This window comes from Microtus oregoni, unplaced genomic scaffold (genome assembly GCF_018167655.1).
Source record: "Microtus oregoni isolate MIOR12 unplaced genomic scaffold, Mior012 000008F_ref0000371, whole genome shotgun sequence".
Taxonomy (NCBI): Eukaryota; Metazoa; Chordata; class Mammalia; order Rodentia; family Cricetidae; genus Microtus; species Microtus oregoni.
The window spans coordinates 25912067-25929888 of NW_024543067.1; the positions used below are offsets into that span (position 1 = coordinate 25912067).

The following is a 17822-nucleotide window of genomic DNA, read 5'->3' on the forward strand; positions in this document are numbered from 1 at the left end:
AACATGAAATCCATCTCTGCCCCCAGAAGCACTAGCACTCTGAAGCGATCAGAGATCCTGCCTCCACCTTTGCGCTCCAACCCCACCGCTATGGAGTGTAAATTACGTCATTCAGTCCTTTCAGTCTTCAGCGTCTTCTCTAGTGCACATGCTCATCTGACATCCCACAGCTGCTTCCTTGTGGCCTGTGTTTAGGAAACAATACAATGCACAGAGCATCGATTGCTCTGAAACCCCAGTCAATGGCCTTCTCTCTTGATCCCAGGGAACTCAAAAGAAGTGCTAACTAAAAAGAACGCAAATGTAAAAAGCTGATACACTTTAAGATTATAAAAATTGGTTTATTGTAAAAGAAATTCAAGAATAACCAGTTAAATTCTTATCCGCATGCTACCCACTACAGTCAGGAAGCATTACACACGTCTACAACGGGAAGGACACATCAAGAAGACTACATGGAAGCCGCGATTCAGCAAAGGGGCGCAGGTCCCCGCAGTCAGCACAAAGGGTTGAGAAGGTCAGAGAGCTGTCAGGCACCAAGGCTGCTGGACACTGAGGTATCACCAGGCAAACGATCCCGAGGGAGGAGGAGGATGGCACATCTCACTCTGTGGTGAGCTTAAGCAATTCAGAGTTTAGGAACAACTTTAAGAGTTCAGTCTTTACTGATGAGAAACAAGTCTATAAAAGCGCTTCTATCACGGCCCCACTAACTTCACCAGCCCACTCCCGCCTCCCCACCCTCCCTACACTAAAGCTAGTCTGCCCATACAGAGGATGCAAATCGCAGGCACTCGCCACACTGCTGTCTTCCAGCTGCTTGATTTTGAATTGCGAGTAAAATTTAATTTCTACACTAAAGTCAACGCATCCTCCTGGTGGCCGTTTCCCCAGACCTAATTCAAGGGTGGATCTTCAGCTATTTTCTTAGTAGAAGCCTTAGAGTCGGTGGCTAGAAATGACTATGAATACGTATAATACACTGGTTCTGACTATGAATCATCACATAAAATAATACACTGATTGCATTTTTGAGCACTCAGAGTACTGAATAAAACTTTCCTACTCCCATCCTTGCACAAACTAAATCAAAGGGCCAACAGGTTCTATCTTCCAAAGCTGAGGCTTTTTACAGCAGCTGTAGCCAGGGAAAGAATGTTTTGTTTGTTCATTAAAAACCCTTGAAAATAAGGGCTTCTTCTAGAAGCAAAGACCCTTAAGAGACAGAAGTGCTAGCTGGTACCACTACAGTTCATAACCAACTATTACTTTATAGCTTATATTGAAGAGCTAATTCATGCTTATTTTGTTCCTTTAAAAAATACTCTTTGGAAACCATCATTACTCCCAGAGACACATACTCTAGCAATCTCTCTTCTTGCAAAAATAAAGGCATAATCACACCTATCTCTAGTTCTCTGCTAATTTCAACTACCCCCCACATTACTGTCTGATCACTTCACCAGCCTTCCCATGACCTCACAGCGTTCTACACACTCCCCAGGGTCCATTCAGCAGGAAAATGTGAGCAGGTTTTGTAAAAATGACCTTGTAGATAACACTCAATGTGGTCTTCACTGTGTTCACTACAAGTGAGAACTCATCAAGTACTTGAGCTTACACCCAAAACTGACGTGAAGGCAAAGGGAAGTCCCGCCTCCAAAGCTCGCTCCTGCTCAACATGAATCCGCTCAAGGGGGAGTGAAGCCATTTGCTTCTGTCCCAGTCACCAAATTGTACGGAGGGCAAGAGCTCCCCTAGGCCTTACCACAAGAGCCCTTTCTAGAACACTGCCCGACCTCAAACACCTGCAGGTCGCTCTATCTGTGAAACATAAACTACTAGCCATGTATTCTAAATGCATGTTCAAGGCTACCATTTAAAAAAAATCAACTTGCAAGAAGGGAAACGTTTGAAAGGAGACACTCTGCTACCACACTACCGTTGACATTATAAGTGTGTGTACGTATGTAGACAGGAGATAACCAAGATTTAAATAGGACGGTAAAGAGCCAGGAAATAGATGCCCCCCACAAAAGAACAGCACCACCCACCCCAAGCTACTTTATTTGCCTACATGCCAAGAAAATCAATCACCTTAAAAGGAAGAAAGACAGACCAGCACCCACAAAAATACCCACTCAATCCTAGCCTAGAGTATGTGGCAATAATTAATATATTTCTATGGAAACTGTCTCACGCCATATAAGTTTCTAAATAAAATCCAGGTCACCATGTGACTAATGGCATCACTAGAAGAAGAGATAAAAAGTCAGTCTCCGTGATCTCCCGAACAGCACTGAGTACAGCTAAGGTCAGACGCCATGTTTTTTTTGGCTTGTTGGACCAGAGGGTCAAAGGCAGCTGAAGGAGCCACCTCTTGAACAAATGCGCTGCCGTGAAGCATTTCAGTTCCCAGTCTGAGTGTTCAGTTCAAATGATGGGTGCAGACACCACTGGGCAAACGGAAGGACATCCATCATCATCCGACAGGGTATTCCCCAGCAACCCAAAAGAACAGTAGCTATCAGAGCAAAAGAAACCAAAGGGCCTTTGTCGTTTTGTGGTTCTGATTCTTCAGGGCTGGCTGTGAAGGTCAGCAACAGTAACAGCAGCGACGGGCGGAGAGCGGACAGTGATGGAGGCTCCCTGCTGGACATCTGTTCATGTTTCCCGGGTTAGCCAGAAGCTCGGCCACTGGTTCATCTGAACTTGAGGGATGCACACCTTCACAGGCTCGGAGGGTGGCCTCCCGGCCATCTATAGCCATGTGAGAAAGCTTTCTTTATCTAGCTTGGTGGCAGCCAACACAGACTCCATGTCATTGAGGATGTCAGAACTCAGTGCTTCCTGAAGGCTGGGCATCAGCTCCTCCCCTTCTATGTTCATCGCATCTCCTTCCAGTGTTCCAAGGTCCACATTTGTCCCAGGGATGGCTTCAAGGTAGTCTGGGAAACGACTCTGCTGTGAGGGCAGGGTGCTTTGGTTGATAGTATCACCTAGATTTGGGGAGGGATAAACAGAGTATTTTGTGAGTACCATCGATGCGCTATATGAGCAGAGACTCACCAGAGTCCACCTCAGAAAAGCACACACAGGCTTACACGTGCCTCACCATTTCAGACATGCGATGCACAGCCTGGCTGCTCATTACAAAGTCTAATAACCACCGATGGGGGCTGTCAGGAGCTGAAACTCCTCTGGAAAGCCGTATGCAGCAGAAGGAAATGACACTCATGCCTCCTCTCTCTCTCCCAGAAAGGAGCCACCGTTCCTAAGATGAAGATGGAGGGTCTTTTCTCTCAGATGCGCTCTGGGACACTAACAGAACGCAGACATGAGGCCACACTCACAACAGCACAGGTCCTTGCAGACATATGACCTCTGCTCTAAATTTCTCAAACTTACCTGCCCACAAAACTTATTTTACTTATCTATGACATCAGCCCTCGTTCCTTCTGGGAACTTCATCAGAACTGACTTTCAGAACAACAAGCACTATTTGTCAGTGCTGCAGGGAGTGGGAGAGGAGCCAGGATGGGGCTAGACATGAGGTGGGCTTGAGCGGCTGCTAATGGGGGTTTCAGATGCAGGTGAACCCAGAGGAAGCAGGGGATGTGCATCAGATAAAAGCAGGCATGAAAGACTGACATTAGGAAAGAGTGTGTCGCTCCCAGCTAGTTCCCCGAGAGTGCCCCCTTTCTCTAGTTCAGTGATAAAAATTGGTGCGTTTTACCCTAAACTCCCCCACATCTGGCTTCCTAGCCCTGAAAAACCTTAAACACTTCAGCTGAACCAAAAGTATTCAGAGAAAAGAGATAGACAATGAATCATATAAAAATTATTCAAAATTAAGAACACAAGCCTAAAATGAGAGACTTCTAATAGCCCCCCCCCCCCCACATTAACATTAGGCATCAAAAGATGGTATGTGTCTGAAATCTCGGCATTCTGGAGGCAGAGCAGGAGGGTCAGAAGGTCAGCATAGGTTATACAGCAAGACCTTATCTCTAAAAGAAAAGAAAAACCAGTGTTTTTTGAGGTTCGTGCCTTAATCTCAGCACTCCAGGCAGGGCCTCTTTGAGTCCCAGGTCATACAGGGTAACCCTATCGAAGGAAGGAAAGACGGAAGGAAAGAAGGAAGGAGAAACAAAATGGGCTGAATCTGACTTAAAGTTCTTATCTTTGCTCAAAGTAGTTGATCAGAACCAATGACCACCTGTTACTCAGAGTGAATAAATAAATACTTGCCTGTATCCATTTCATCAACACTGTTCAGGAAGTCATCCGGGGTCCGAGGGACACTGTAGCTGCTCATGCTGAGGCCACTGTCCGTGCTCTCATCTCTAGAGTGATAGGTGCCACTAGGAAAAATTAGACAGAAAAGGTTTTAATCAATTCAGAGCAAACAGTAAGCATGCATTAGAGGATCAACAAGTAATCCTTGCCCTGCGATGCCTCTTCAGAGCCAGACAGCCTGTCCTATCTAAAAGGGACAACCGTTAGTGGGCCAGAATCTTAATTCTAGGGTTCTGAGCTTGGTGGCAATTGAGAAAGAAAGTGTCAAGTTCCATTAACTACCTTGAAGCTTAGAGGCTTCATACAGACCCAGGCAGAGAGGTCAAAACATACACTCCAGGTGGGCAAGTCCACATTAGGCTCATGTTGAACTCCCAGCTCCTGAGGCAGAAAACTTAGGCCAACAAAAAGCCAAGCCCAAATAAAGAACCAGAATCTTTTTGCCAAAACAGATGAGTCATTGCAGATAAGAATTCCCACAGCTAGATCTTCTTGCTTCTGTTGGGGGAGGGGAGCACCCAAACACTCCAGCACCAGATAAGAGGCCCCAGCTCCAGAGCAAAGGGCCTTCGGAAGAAACGGGCACCAGCAAGCATTGTACTTAAGGCTGAATGGAAAGTCTCAAGACTGCACTCAGGATCAACAGAAGACAGCCTTGAAAATTCCCAAATGAACACTTTCCTATGGGAAGGCAGAGAAGTGTGGCTGGTATTAACTGAAAACCTGCATTCTACTAAACTAAAACAAAACCCAAGCCCCAAGGGCAGCTGTTGTTCCTCCTGGTTTCTGGCCACAAATGTAGACTGACTCTCCTTACACGGTGGACATTTAAAGTGTTTAAAACAAAACCACCCACCAGACCCCACCTCAGCACTGGGAAAAGCTTTACTCCACCCTTCTTCCCTAACTGTTCAATGTCCCATCCTCTACCTCATCACCTTGTGGATGACAAACACTGCTGTATGCCAACGCTTCTGTCAGATTTTGGCAAAATTCAGAAGCCTCACAAAAATCTAAGAAACACAAACTTGCCTCTGAGACTGTTAGCATTCAGGATGCCTGTTAGCTTTGAATGTTGGGTTGCTGTCCTCACATGGGACACACAACAGACAACTCAGTGTGTTAAGGAAGACACTAACACTTTATGGACTCTCAGAAGGCACAGGGGAAGCCCACTGTGATCTGGGGAGAGCGCATACTGTTTTCTTGGCTACAATTGCTCTCTATCAAACCCTAGTTACTGCTGAGTGTCTACAACAACCTGACGGGCATCAGAGCAGCTCGATGGACAGGGGTTAAGATGGTGTGGAAAAGAACACACATCCTATGAAGCACATTCTTGCTGTGCGGCAACAGCAGCTGTGAGTCACAGGCGGACGTGCAGCACAGGGTGGTGCTGAGCTTCAAGGTGCAGATCTGGTTCACTAGCAAGCAACAGAAAAGACATCGGGTGTCTAAGTCTGAGGATAGTCTGGGCTGCAGAGCAAGGCTTTGCTTGAAACAGGAAAGAACAGCACAAGTAAACAGAAGATTCTGTAATGGGAAGAACTGCACTGATCTCACAGGCATGCCTAGGTTTCAGGTCTGAAGAGTCAGTCCCTGCCAGTTGGATTTTAATCCTCAGATAAGCCTTCAACAAAACAGGTACTTGAACAGCTCTGAAACCTTTCTCCTGGAAGATTCTGTGGTAGTGCCTTTTCTCACCATCTCCAGTTCAGAAGCACATACTTGTATAAATGTATGGGACTTTAGATAGAAACTTTAAATTCTGCATCTCTCTGTGTGCGTGTAGTAAATGAGACTTAAAAAACAATACCTTCACTTTGTTTGCGGACAGGGTCTTACAGGTTGTCCCGGAACGTGCTACACAGCAGCTGAACTGAACTCCTATGTCAGCCTCCCAAGTGACGGGGTCACGATGAGTAAAACACCCCAGGCCTGACTTCTCACAGCCTTTGAAAACACACCTGCCTGCCAGGCCAACTCCAGTCTTTCCTTTCTTTTGACAAGCTCTCACTACTCACAGACCTCACCCCTGCTTCTGCCTCGAGTGCTGAAGTGAAGGTGTGCCTGGCACTAATTTACTCCAAGAAGCAGCAAGGACGACAGGAAATTCAATTTTACTTTCTGTTCAAATTAATTTTTGAAAATTAAAAATAGTTAATAAACTTTTTTTTTTGGGGGGGGGGGGTGGTCTTCAAGACAGCGTTTCTCTGCATAGCCCCGGCTCTCCTGAACTCAGAGATCCGCCACGTTCCCTAAGCCAGTTTTACAAATGTGCTCCATGTGGCTCAAGCAGGTTGTCCCAGCACCTTAGAGGCTGAGGTCGGAGGATCACTGACCACCTGAGGCCAGTGTGGGCTAAAAGAGAGATCTTGACTCAAAATGAAAGAGGAAAAAGAGAGGAGGGAGGGGATATGTTGCTTAAAAGCATTTGGGGGAGGAGGGAGTCTACCCCCGAGTATTCTAACCTTTTTAAAAAGCAAAATCAACACAGCAGGAGAGGTTTCAGTTAAATATTAATTATAAACGGTTTCAAAGCATAAAAAATACATGACCCATGGGTGGTAGCTTTCAACGCAGCAGTGTGAACCTCGTCCACGTGAAGCCCAGACCCAGAGACTGGAAACTCATCAAGAAGGCACCTGCACATTGTACTGTTTAAAATAATGCCACCAAGTTTACAGTTCTGGGTGGGGCACAACTTTATATTTTATCTCCTTAGATGAGAGCCTTAAAGAATACGAGGCCTTACCTGAGCAGCTAGCTCTACAGAAGGAAAGCTACAGCCTCCAATCCTCCACTAACATGCTCAGGGCTAAGATGCTGCTTGCTCGCTTCCACGGAGGCACCCACACACCCCTCAAGACTGCCGTCACAAGTATGTCAGCATGGAGTATAGGCAGAAGCAAGCACGCTGGGGCTTTAACCCAGATCCTTTCCACAAGCCTAAACAGCTCGCCCTCCTGTGCAGGATGTGACTGCGCTTGGCACTGTGGAGAGGTGGCGGACAGTTCCGGGGTTTGGCCCACATGGATGTTCAAAACAGCCAGGACAAGGCACAGAGCGGAACAATGAAGCAAGGATCCTTTTCAGGTATTGGCCAGCACTCACTAACCTGTTAAGAAAGGGATCTGAACTATTGGTTGTCATTGTTCTCAATTCCTGAGACATCCCAGATGACACGGCATTCTGAGTTCCTCCATCCTGCTCCAGTGTGGGCAACTGGCTTCGAAGAGCTAGTTCCTTAAACAAACAAATGGAGAGAGACTCAGTCTGTGACTGACCAGTGCACTGTTAGATTTAAGAGAGATCAAGTGCCACATAAAAGGGGTAGATACAAACAAAAGGGGGCAAAATATTAACATTTTTCTTAAAGCTAACATATTTCCTAATTAGAATAAGCAAATTCTCCTACACATTTCAAATGACTAGGAAGAAACTGAGCTGCAAACATGTCGGTTTGCCTAGTTATACAAACCCCCACATATAATTAACTACTCCACTTCATGTTTCTCTTCTTTATTCATGAAGACCCCCAAATCCTCCCTTGGAACAGAATGGCAAGTCCTGACTTTAAACAATTCTTAGATCTTTATGATTACTTACCAGATCTCAATGGTTTGGGGCCAGCAATAAAAACAGAACAGAAAGAACATTTGATGATGTGTTGCCAGACGCCAACCCCTCCCTCCGTCCCTGTTCACACCATGCCCTCAAGCCTCACACCTCAGGGACGTCCCTCTCTTGAGAGACAATTCTTCAGGGCTCCAACAGTACTCACTGGAATCCTACCTGGAAATCGGGCACAGGCAGTGGGCTCTGGAGAGGCTTCAGCAGCTTCGAGCCAGGGTCTCTCACCAATGCCTCCACTACTCTGTCCTATGAATCATGGCCGTGTCTCCTGTGCAGGCACCAGCCTGCTTGAGCACAGGCTCCTCTCTGCCCACTTGCCAGCTGATTTGCAATATGCCCTTTTCTGTAAGTCACACTGCCGGGCCTCTCTGCAGTGTCCAAGAGCAAGGCTGCCTTTAAGGCACAGCCCTTCCCCACCCCTACATCACCACAGCAGGGCCAGGGCAGGAGAAACCTCTACTCCATAGCCACTTCCACGGCTTTTCCTCCCTGTAAACCCCACGTTTTATCCAGGCTTATCTACACCCTCTGTCATCTCATTCTTTGAGCTCCTTACTAGACTACTCAGGTGTTTGAACTTGCATGGGGTTGGGGGGAGGGAAAGACCACCTTAAATTTTGTTAAGTTTTAACGCAAATTTTACATCTTCTTCAATTATGAACAGACAATAGCAGTGTTCACTGTAGTTCTGATTTTCACCAGTATTTCCATAACTTAGATATTTTTCCATAACACATTATTGCTTCAAATCTTAAGTGCCATTTATACTCATTATTACAGAGTTCTAGATTTTTTATATATTGCAAAAGCTGTGTAATAGATTCTCAATTATCATTTTGATAAGCACTATTAATAATCACTCTAGGTGAGCCCCCCCCCATGATCTCTTCTCCCGTGAGGCTCTAGGTGAGCCCCCCCTGGATGACCTCTTCTCCCGTTCAGCCCGTCACACTGCAGCCTCTTCCTTCGAGGCTTTCCTGGCTTCTTTTGACCTCTCCACACGTCTTGACAATTGATGAGATACACACACGGACCTTTCAGCTTTTAACACAGTTTTCTTTCCATCCAGTGACTCAATTTGGAGCTGGGTGCCTGGAGCTCAAATAAGCCGAGACTGCTGAAAGTGGAGGGGATCACAGCTATCCATAACGGATCATTGCAAGTGAAAGGTCTTCCTCCGCTTTGTCTGGGCCCTGTACCTATCTAGGTGGTGTGTGTGTGTGTGTGTGTGTGTGTTCCTTATGCTGACACAGCGGGTCAAGTACATGTCCACTCTTTTCCCGTTTCAACAATAAGAACGAGCCCACCAGGCCCAGTCTTGGATCGTGCCGTCTCTTCCTATTCTGCTCAAAGTCATTGAACAACTCAGTTTCTCCCAAACAGCAAACGCTGCAGACCCAGCTGCCTATATTCACCGAAAAAGGTAACTTAGTGGGAGGCAGAAGCAGGAGGATCTCAGCGAGTTCAAGAGCAGCCTCGCCCTAGGACTGTCACACAGAGAAAGAGAAGGAGTGTGTGTGTGTGTGGGGGGGGGGGGGGGGGGGGACGGACGGACGGACTTAGGGATGTGAAGGCAGCCATTCATTCCTAGTCACCCAAGGAAGGCAACCTCCGGAAGGGTACCTGAGCCATAACGGAAAACTCAGCTACACTGACCACGAAGAGGATGGATGAGAGCAGGCGGCTGGCGGTACTGAGGGCGATGGCGTTGGCAGCGGTTTGACAGGAAACCAGAACCGGAGACACCGGTAGCACATGCACAGATCAGACATTATACTCAAAGCAAGAATATTTATTTGGCTGAATTCCAGAACTCCTAGAACAGAATAACCAGGTGCCCTAAGTAGTTCTGACATTGATCCATGCAGGGCGGATCCTCACCTTGTGACTGTGCACACAGTTGTGGGAATGCTCCACACACCAGGATCAGTCCTCACAAAACAGGGCCTGCACGTCCTGTCATTCCCGTGTGTTCAATTCACATGGTAGGCGCTGTTTTCTGCAGTGCACACACGCACGCACGCACACGCACACACACCAACTTCGACTAAGCCAGGCAAGCTGTTGGCACATCAGAACTTCAGCACCTGGAAGGCGGAGGCAGGACTTCAAGTTCTAAAGCCATTCTGGGCTACAAGAACCCTGTCTCAAACAACAAACCCTAGAACTAGTCTAAGTACCCACCCTGATTTCTGACTCTTACGACTGTATTTATCTTTAATTTTTAAAAGATGACATCGTTATTTAACACAGAGTCACATATTAACTGCCTTCCTTTTTTTCTGGGTAGTACCGGGGATCAAACCCAGCACCCCAAACTTGCTGGGCAAGTACTGTGGGAGATGATACGGCTCCTGAAACCAGGGTGAAAAAACTCATGTCCATCTTGGACAGCGACAAACGCTTCCCTGTGAACAACCATGGAAAGCACCCTCAAACCAGGCTGGGACCACTCCAAACATGTCCCAGATTAGCTGAGATTTACAGGCTCACTGGGGAAAGCTACTGCATGTTTGAATTATTACCGAAGAAAATGCACTAAAAATACTTACTTGACTTAGAAAAAGTCAAATACTCTAGGAGAACTATTTGATCTTTGACACAGAGAAAGCCTGACTAAGCTCTGGCCAAACTTCTCTAACTTGCTCACTTCTCCATTTCTGAAAGACTTTCACAAACTTTTCCAACTACTTTTGGGAAAAGAGAAGTTGAACAAACTCATATTTTTAGCTTAGCAGTCTAATTTTAGGCATTGTGTTCAAGATGAACTAATCCTCAAGCTCCTCAGAGATAGAAGCAACTTGCAACATCAAACGCTTTGGTGAAATCACTCTTGTAGACTATCCAATTATGTCCCAGGCTGAAGTTATAACAGTTCCACTACACTGACCCAGTTAAAGAATAGTGGATGTGTTTTCCGAAATGAGTGTTTGTTTCTGTGCTGAGGACTGAACTGATGAGAGACAAACACTCCACCATTAAAGCCATATCCCCAGCCAACATGTGTTGTTGATAGGACAGCTTACAGGGGATCTTTGGAAAAATTAGCTCAATTTCACGGTCACTCCCCTTCAACACTAGGTTAAAGCAAGGAGTAGGATCCACTCCCAAACTTCCACTCCTGCTCCGAGGGCTACCTTACATCTTCTCCAAAGTGCTCGGACAACATGTATTTGTTTTGCCATGTATCTTGGTACTTTCAAGGTTAGCAAAAATCGGCCACACACAGATTAAGGAGCAGTTAGGAAAACTGCAGCATCTCAGACAGAGCGGTAGCAGGTGTGCGTGGCTGTGTACAGGTGGGCCTCTACAGGAAGACAAGTTGCTGTTGTTAGACTCAATGGACTCTCAAGGTACGTGATTCAAAAAGAAAGGTGGGGAGAAGCAAGGTATGCTCCAGTCTGGAATCAGTAGTAGAGTGGCTGAGGCAGGAGGATTGTTTCTAGTTCAAGGCCAGGCCGGGTCACAGAAAACAAAATAGAAGAAAAGACGACAGAACATGGGCAAAATGACCCTCCCACCATCATTTATGTGGGAAATATTTACATCTCTGAAAAATATTCACACTGATCACTTCTTATGTTTTTGACAATTTCCTGAGGCCAACAGCAGCTTTAAGTTTACTGAACGCAATGAATCATATTGCTGCATATGAAAATATGAAGATCAGCGATCTGCAGAAGGGCGGCCAAGTCAGCCTACATTTTCTTAGAACAGTTGTCTTTGGTTTTGCTTTGGTAAAACATCTTTTAGACAGATACTACATGGCATTCACGTGTGGGCAAGGTTAACAATCAGATGCTTAAGGCGGGACAAGTTTGTGAACTGGAAGTCTAAATGCAGAAAATAAAGAACAACTCTAAATTACACATTCACATAAATAGTTTGCCTTGGAGACAGTGGTCTGGACCAACAATCTAAAATGGCAAGAACCAATCATTTATTTTCATTGTTCAACTCTAAGCCAGTTGTGTTGGTACTTGTTTGTGACCCAAGTTCAAGGCCAGCCCGTCTCAAAGATCAAAACAGACAGGGGTCTTCTCAGCCTCATTTTCCAACTCACTTTTAAGTCATATGGTTATTATTTCTAAACTAAACCTATTAAGTTGGGTTGGGGATTGCAGCTTAGTGGTAGAACTCTTGGCTATCATACACAAGGTCTTGGGTTCAATTCCCAGACCCACAAGGGAAGGGGGACTTTACTTCCTACTAGTTAGACTGAACCCTGAAGTCATGCACGGGAGGCAAGCACACTCTATCAGTGAATTATGTGTCCTCACCCCCTTTATTCTGATAGGGCCTTGTCTTGAACTTCCTACCTCCTGGGCAGTCCTATGGGCTCACTTTTTGGTGTTAGGGATTGCGTTTAGGATGTGATAGCTTAGGCAGGCGCTCTACCACCCACTGACCTTCCTTCCTAGTTTCTTAATGTCTGTGTCATCTACCAGATGACCTCCAAATCCACGATAACTCTTCTGACTGACAGAATATGCTGTATACTTGGGACCATGAGGACTAAACACTTCTCAGCTCTGGCAAGCGACACCACAAACACCTACAGTGAGTGTTCTTAGGACCACACTGAGATCTCACAGTGGTTTCTCACAGATTTCTAGAGATTGGTCTTTTATAACGTGGGGCTCAAAGCAAAAAAGAAAAAAAAACAACGACAAAAACAAACAAACAAACAAACAGAAAGCACCTTTGGAGAGACTTCAGTTAGTAAAAAGAACAGAGTGAACTATTGGCAGTGTGTGACTGTGGCTCCTCTCCAACCCTCTATCTCACTACAGCCCTGGAATGCTAGGAACTGACAACATAGAACAGGCTGGCCTTGAACTTGCCGCAACTGCCTGTTTCTTGCCTGTCTCGAGTGCACCTCCATCCACGCTCTCCTTTCCCCTTCCATTTTTATGTTTTAACATGCCCACAAAAGAATAAAACTTGGAGAAACCAGTTAAATAAATCTAGGATTTATGAAAAAGTAGGACTTTCCAGAGAAAAGAGTTAGTGTTGGGAAAAGTGTTAAAACAATTTGTCTGCTAACTTGACAGTTTGGGGCTGGGGGAAAGACAAACTCCTTGCTATTACTAAATTCACAGAGAAGTGTCTTTGGCAACTGGGTGAGACTTGGCTTCAGAAACAGAGCTTTAACTGATAGGAGAGAAAGGAAAGGAGCAAGGATGAAGAACTGATGAAGAACAGCTCACCAAATGCAGAGGCCACTGACCACACCACGAGCCATGAGGGAGAACTCCAGATGCACAGAACCCTACTTTCAGCAGAGAGGGAGGGCAAAGTCCTCCCAGAAGATGATGTTTTTGCATCACTGAAGGGCCTGGCGGCACAAGCTAGACTGCGCTCACAGGCCTCTGCAGCTGAGAAGCGGCACACTGCTGCGAGGCCCGGCTAAGACCTGCACAGTGCATGCACATACTCAGAACAGAGATGTTGACAGAGCTACAGCTTCTTCTGGGTTGTGGAAATGAAAACTTAAGCTCTATGTAAGGACAATTTCCCTGAATCCTGTAAATACACTGTAATAAATTATGTGACGAGTTCCATATTTAATTACGAAGATCTAAAAATGCCTTAAAAATCTTTCTTTCAGTATGATTCACACCACATGCCTTGAGGGTTTTCATTAACCCACAGGGATGCCACAGAACAGATGCCACAGAACCCTAAATACAGAAATGATTTGTTAACCTCATCAAAAGTACTGCAAAAAGTTTTTGACTTTAGCAACTTAAAAATGCTGACAGTGCTGATAGGTACGTACATACTTGCAATGCCACAACTCAGAAGACAGAACGCTAGTTCGAGGCCAACCTGGTCAGAGCAGGCAGTTCCAAGACAGGGAGACCTACATAGTTAAAAGCCTGTTTCAAAACAAAACAGAAGCCACCAATACACATTCTAGAGTCTGGGGCCTGCTGACACTCTGGGACACAAGGTGCTATCAACTGTGAAGGAGCCACAGCTACTTCTCCATTCACATGGTGAGGAAGGGCAAACCAATCAACAGCTGTGAAGTTTGCAAGTCTGGCACCTTCCTTTCCCACACCCTCGTAGACTAGTGAGCACCGTTTGGCTGACACGGCTGGTTCGATCCTCTCCTATACCTCCTGGGAAGTCACCTTCATTTAAGATCTTTCCTGCCAGGTATGGCAACACACACCTTTAACCCCAGCACTTGGGAGGCAAAGGCAAGTAGATCTCTGGAGGCCCCATCTACAGAGTTCTAGGGCAGCCAGGCCAACACAGAGAAACCGTGAAAAACACACAAACAACCCTCAAAACCAAGCCTTCCCTGACACTGTAGTAGGATGCTTTGGCAAGCTGAGTGCTCTGAAACAAAGGGTCAGAAGAAGGGCCTCGGAGGCCATGTCCCTTTCTGACTCTCTCCTGCCCATGGTCAAGGCAAACAGAACTTTCTCCGCAACACAAACCATGAAGTCCAGAAGCATTCCCCCCCGCCCCAATTCTTCAAGGAAAGTGGTCTCTAAGCCCCAGAGAAGGCCTGAGACCTCACCCCAGGAGTCGTCCTGATCTGAGGGGGCTGTACCAGAACTGCTGATTTATCAGCACAGCGTTTTATCCTCCTCCTAGTGCTCACTGAACTGCAGTATAAAACTGTTTTCCCTGGGTCTTTGGGCTGCTATTTCTGAAGACTGCTGGGTCATGAAAAACACTGATTAAATAAACAGACTGCGCTTTCCTTCACTGTTCTGGCTTTTGTTAGACAAGTAATAACCAAACCCCTTGTGCTAATTGAGAAAAGTCAATATTCTCTTCCCTACATGATATCTTAAAGTCTGGAAAAAATGTGTAGGACAAGAGAGAAACACATGATTGTTTCAATCCCACAGACCACACCACCTCAATCAAATATACTGATTGACAATTTCACAATCAATAGTATTTTGACAACTAAAACATACGCAGCCAATCATTTTGTTTTCAGGAAGGGTCTCATATAAGTATAAGCCGGTCTCCAACTTGCTATGTAGCCAAGGTAGGCCCTAACGTCTGATCCTCCTGTCTTCACCTCCCAAGTACAGGAGGTCTGTACAACCATGCCCACAAAACCTGTATTTTAAATCTTTAATATGTGTAGTGGCATTTCCAAAAATTATCTCTTAAATATTTTTCACTCTCTTACTTGGGTTTTTTTTTTTTTAATGAAGGCATTTATGAGATAGAGAACAGAGTTCAGACCAAGTGTGGTGGTGTACACCTTTAATCCTAGCATTTGGAAGCAAGGCCAGCCTGACTCAAAAATTGGAAGAAAGAAAGAAAGAAAGAAAGAAAAGTTAGAGTTTATTTTCTTACAAAGTTAACTGGTCTCTGAGGATGATATCTGATGTCATCGCCGAGGAATTCCCTGGCAGAGTATCGTTCTGGTAGCCCCTGCCTCTACAGCCAACCCAAACACTACCCTTTGTTTATTAGCCAGAGCCGCTCCAAAGATCCTGAGATGCTTGGCTGCAGTGTGGCAGCAATCCTAGCACTCGGGAGGCTGAGGCAGGGGAGCCATCGAAAAAGCCGAAGCCAGTCTGAGTTATATAATACAGTGACTCACTCCTCAAAGCAAAGCTAGGTAAGGGTGGAGCAAAGGAAGAAAGTTAGGGAGCATTTTTCATGGCTGCTTCTGCTCACCTAAGAGAGGTACATGGACCCTCTAGGTACTAATTAACTTGAGTATTATAAAGCATAAATATGCATGATCCACTTCGGTTTCTAGAACACAACTATTCCCATGGCCGACATAGGAGTCCGCCAGGCAGAAGAGCAGCCATGTCAATACCCGGTTCTTCTGTGACTGTGCCCTGGGGCTCCCCGTGGAGAAAGAGACCTGAAACACCAACTGGGCAGAGCTCAATTTCCTCTGAGAGCTTCGGCATTTACAATGCCTTCCTTCAGAAGGGCCACTGAGAAAAACTTTCATTCACTGTGATTTCCAAGAACAGCCTGCAAGTATATAAACTAACAACTTTCTTTGCTAGCTCAATTATGATTCTTTTAAAACGTTAGGAAAAAGAGATAAACAAAAATTTATTTTAAGCCGCTCAAACAAAAATCATACACATTTGGAGGCTGGCAGAATGACTACTGACACATACTGTGTGCGCACTAACTAGGAAGTCCTGAGAGTCTCCAAAGCCACACACACACACCCTGGGAGGATTGGCGCGGGCAGACAGTCCTCAGTCTCTTGGAAAAGCAATGCTAAGTCTCCTGGGAGAAAGATGATTCAAACATATTCACTCTGGCTCATCTCTAGAGAGGACAGGGCCAGGAACAGTGTCTCTCTTTCCTAATTTAGTTATCTTTTCCCCCAATGCTAGAACATCATATAAGAGCCTACCTGACATTTTGGAGCATTTGCTGTGCTGGGATTGATATTCCGTATTGCCTAAGAGTAAAAAATAAGACGGATAAAAATTACTGTAAGCCACATGGTTTGGCTGTGTAGGCTGATTATAAACTGTATCCAGACATCTCACGATAGCACAGAATTCCCAAGCTACCCAAGAACAGCAGGCTAAGGAGGACAGGAGCCAATGAAGTCACCACGGAACAGACTGGCCCTCACAGTCGCAGCACTGAAGACAGACAGCAAGACTTGGCACCAAGACAAAGGCAAAATTTAGTAACAGTCAGGTAGGCTCTTTGCTTCTGTGTTAGAGGAAGCGGGAAGAGATAACTTTCAATGTTTCAGTGATAAGACACAAGTTCACAGAGGCCTTAGGATGTCCACAATTTATAGGCTGCTAAACAAAATAGTCCATTAGCATCAGAACAGAGATCTGTCCCTTCAACACGAGGCAGTAGTAGGTAGCAGAGAAAAGTAGCAGAGGTCACCCAAAGAAGGGGGCCATTCTGTTCAGGACCCACCACCCAAGAACAGTTAGAAAAATTCTTTAGAAGCAGCAGAACTGGCCCACCAAGAAAACCAGGCTAACTGATGTAACACAGCAGAGCGACAACAGAACATTTTTTACTTTAAAAATGAATGTAAAAATGAGAAAACATTGACATTATAAATTAAGTAAGCTTCTTATTATGAAAGTTTCTTAATTTTTGGTAGCCCACATGCATGTAAAATTGAAACTTGCATTTACTTTGCCCAGTTAGTACTTGGTCACAACAGAAAACACACCAGGCTTTATTTTTTATTTCTTCTAACATCCACACACTGAAATCCTTGCTATGCTACTTTGTTCTTGGTCTTTTGTACAATTGTACCCTTCCTTTCTCCCATGAGGGAGTGAACAGGGCGCCCCCTGCATTAGGATGCTTCCCCTGTGCATCTGTCACAAATGGTTTTACAAGACCATTCTCCCACCATCCATTGGCATAAACTTTGCCAGTCACATCTGGATCACAGGGACACCTTATAAAGGAGGACCAGCATTAAGGATGAGTCTGTCTGAGATTCCATGATTCAGCTTACTGTATATAATGTAAAACTGATTTTAAATGTGCACAGTGCCTCTGATTTGGAAAAGGCAGCTTGGGAAGAGCAGAAACAGTTTTGTGTTTGCAACATCTTGGGGGCGGGGTGTAAACAAGATAGTTGGTTATTTTACAACCAAAACTAGAGAATCCAAGTAAAGAAGATTCTCCTTTTGTACACTCTTGGCTACTGTACTACGTTACCATCTATTCAAAGAGTTGATATACAAATTGGAAAAGATCTATTGCTTAGTCAAAGACCAATTCCCACTATCAACAATATCTTAAATACTTGAAGTAAGAAACACAACAAACAAAAATGGTTGGGTGGGGCTGGGGATTCTGTGAGCCCAGGAACTCACACATGCTAGGCAAATGCTCCTTCTGGACTACACCTCGGCCCCAAACTTGTTTTCAGAAATTTC

The 17822-nt window shown here is 45.3% G+C and overlaps 1 protein-coding gene across 8 annotated transcripts in view; it reads right to left on the reverse strand.

Moving 5' to 3' along the window:
- Nucleotides 1-320: 320 nt before the first annotated feature.
- Yap1 (Yes1 associated transcriptional regulator) overlaps nucleotides 321-17822 on the reverse strand; it is a 90095-nt gene continuing 72593 nt past the window's right edge. For 4 of the 8 annotated variants that reach the window (XM_041657192.1, XM_041657190.1, XM_041657191.1 and 1 more), the window contains exons 6-9: nucleotides 16307-16354; nucleotides 7418-7545; nucleotides 4252-4364; nucleotides 321-2999 (exon numbers count right to left, since the gene is read on the reverse strand). In XM_041657192.1, the coding sequence (XP_041513126.1) occupies nucleotides 2761-2999; nucleotides 4252-4364; nucleotides 7418-7545; nucleotides 16307-16354 (528 nt within the window). In that variant the 3' untranslated portion in view covers nucleotides 321-2760. The remainder of the gene's footprint in view (nucleotides 3000-4251; nucleotides 4365-7417; nucleotides 7546-16306; nucleotides 16355-17822) is intronic. The other 4 variants (XM_041657197.1, XM_041657194.1, XM_041657195.1 and 1 more) reach the window with 1 other exon arrangement.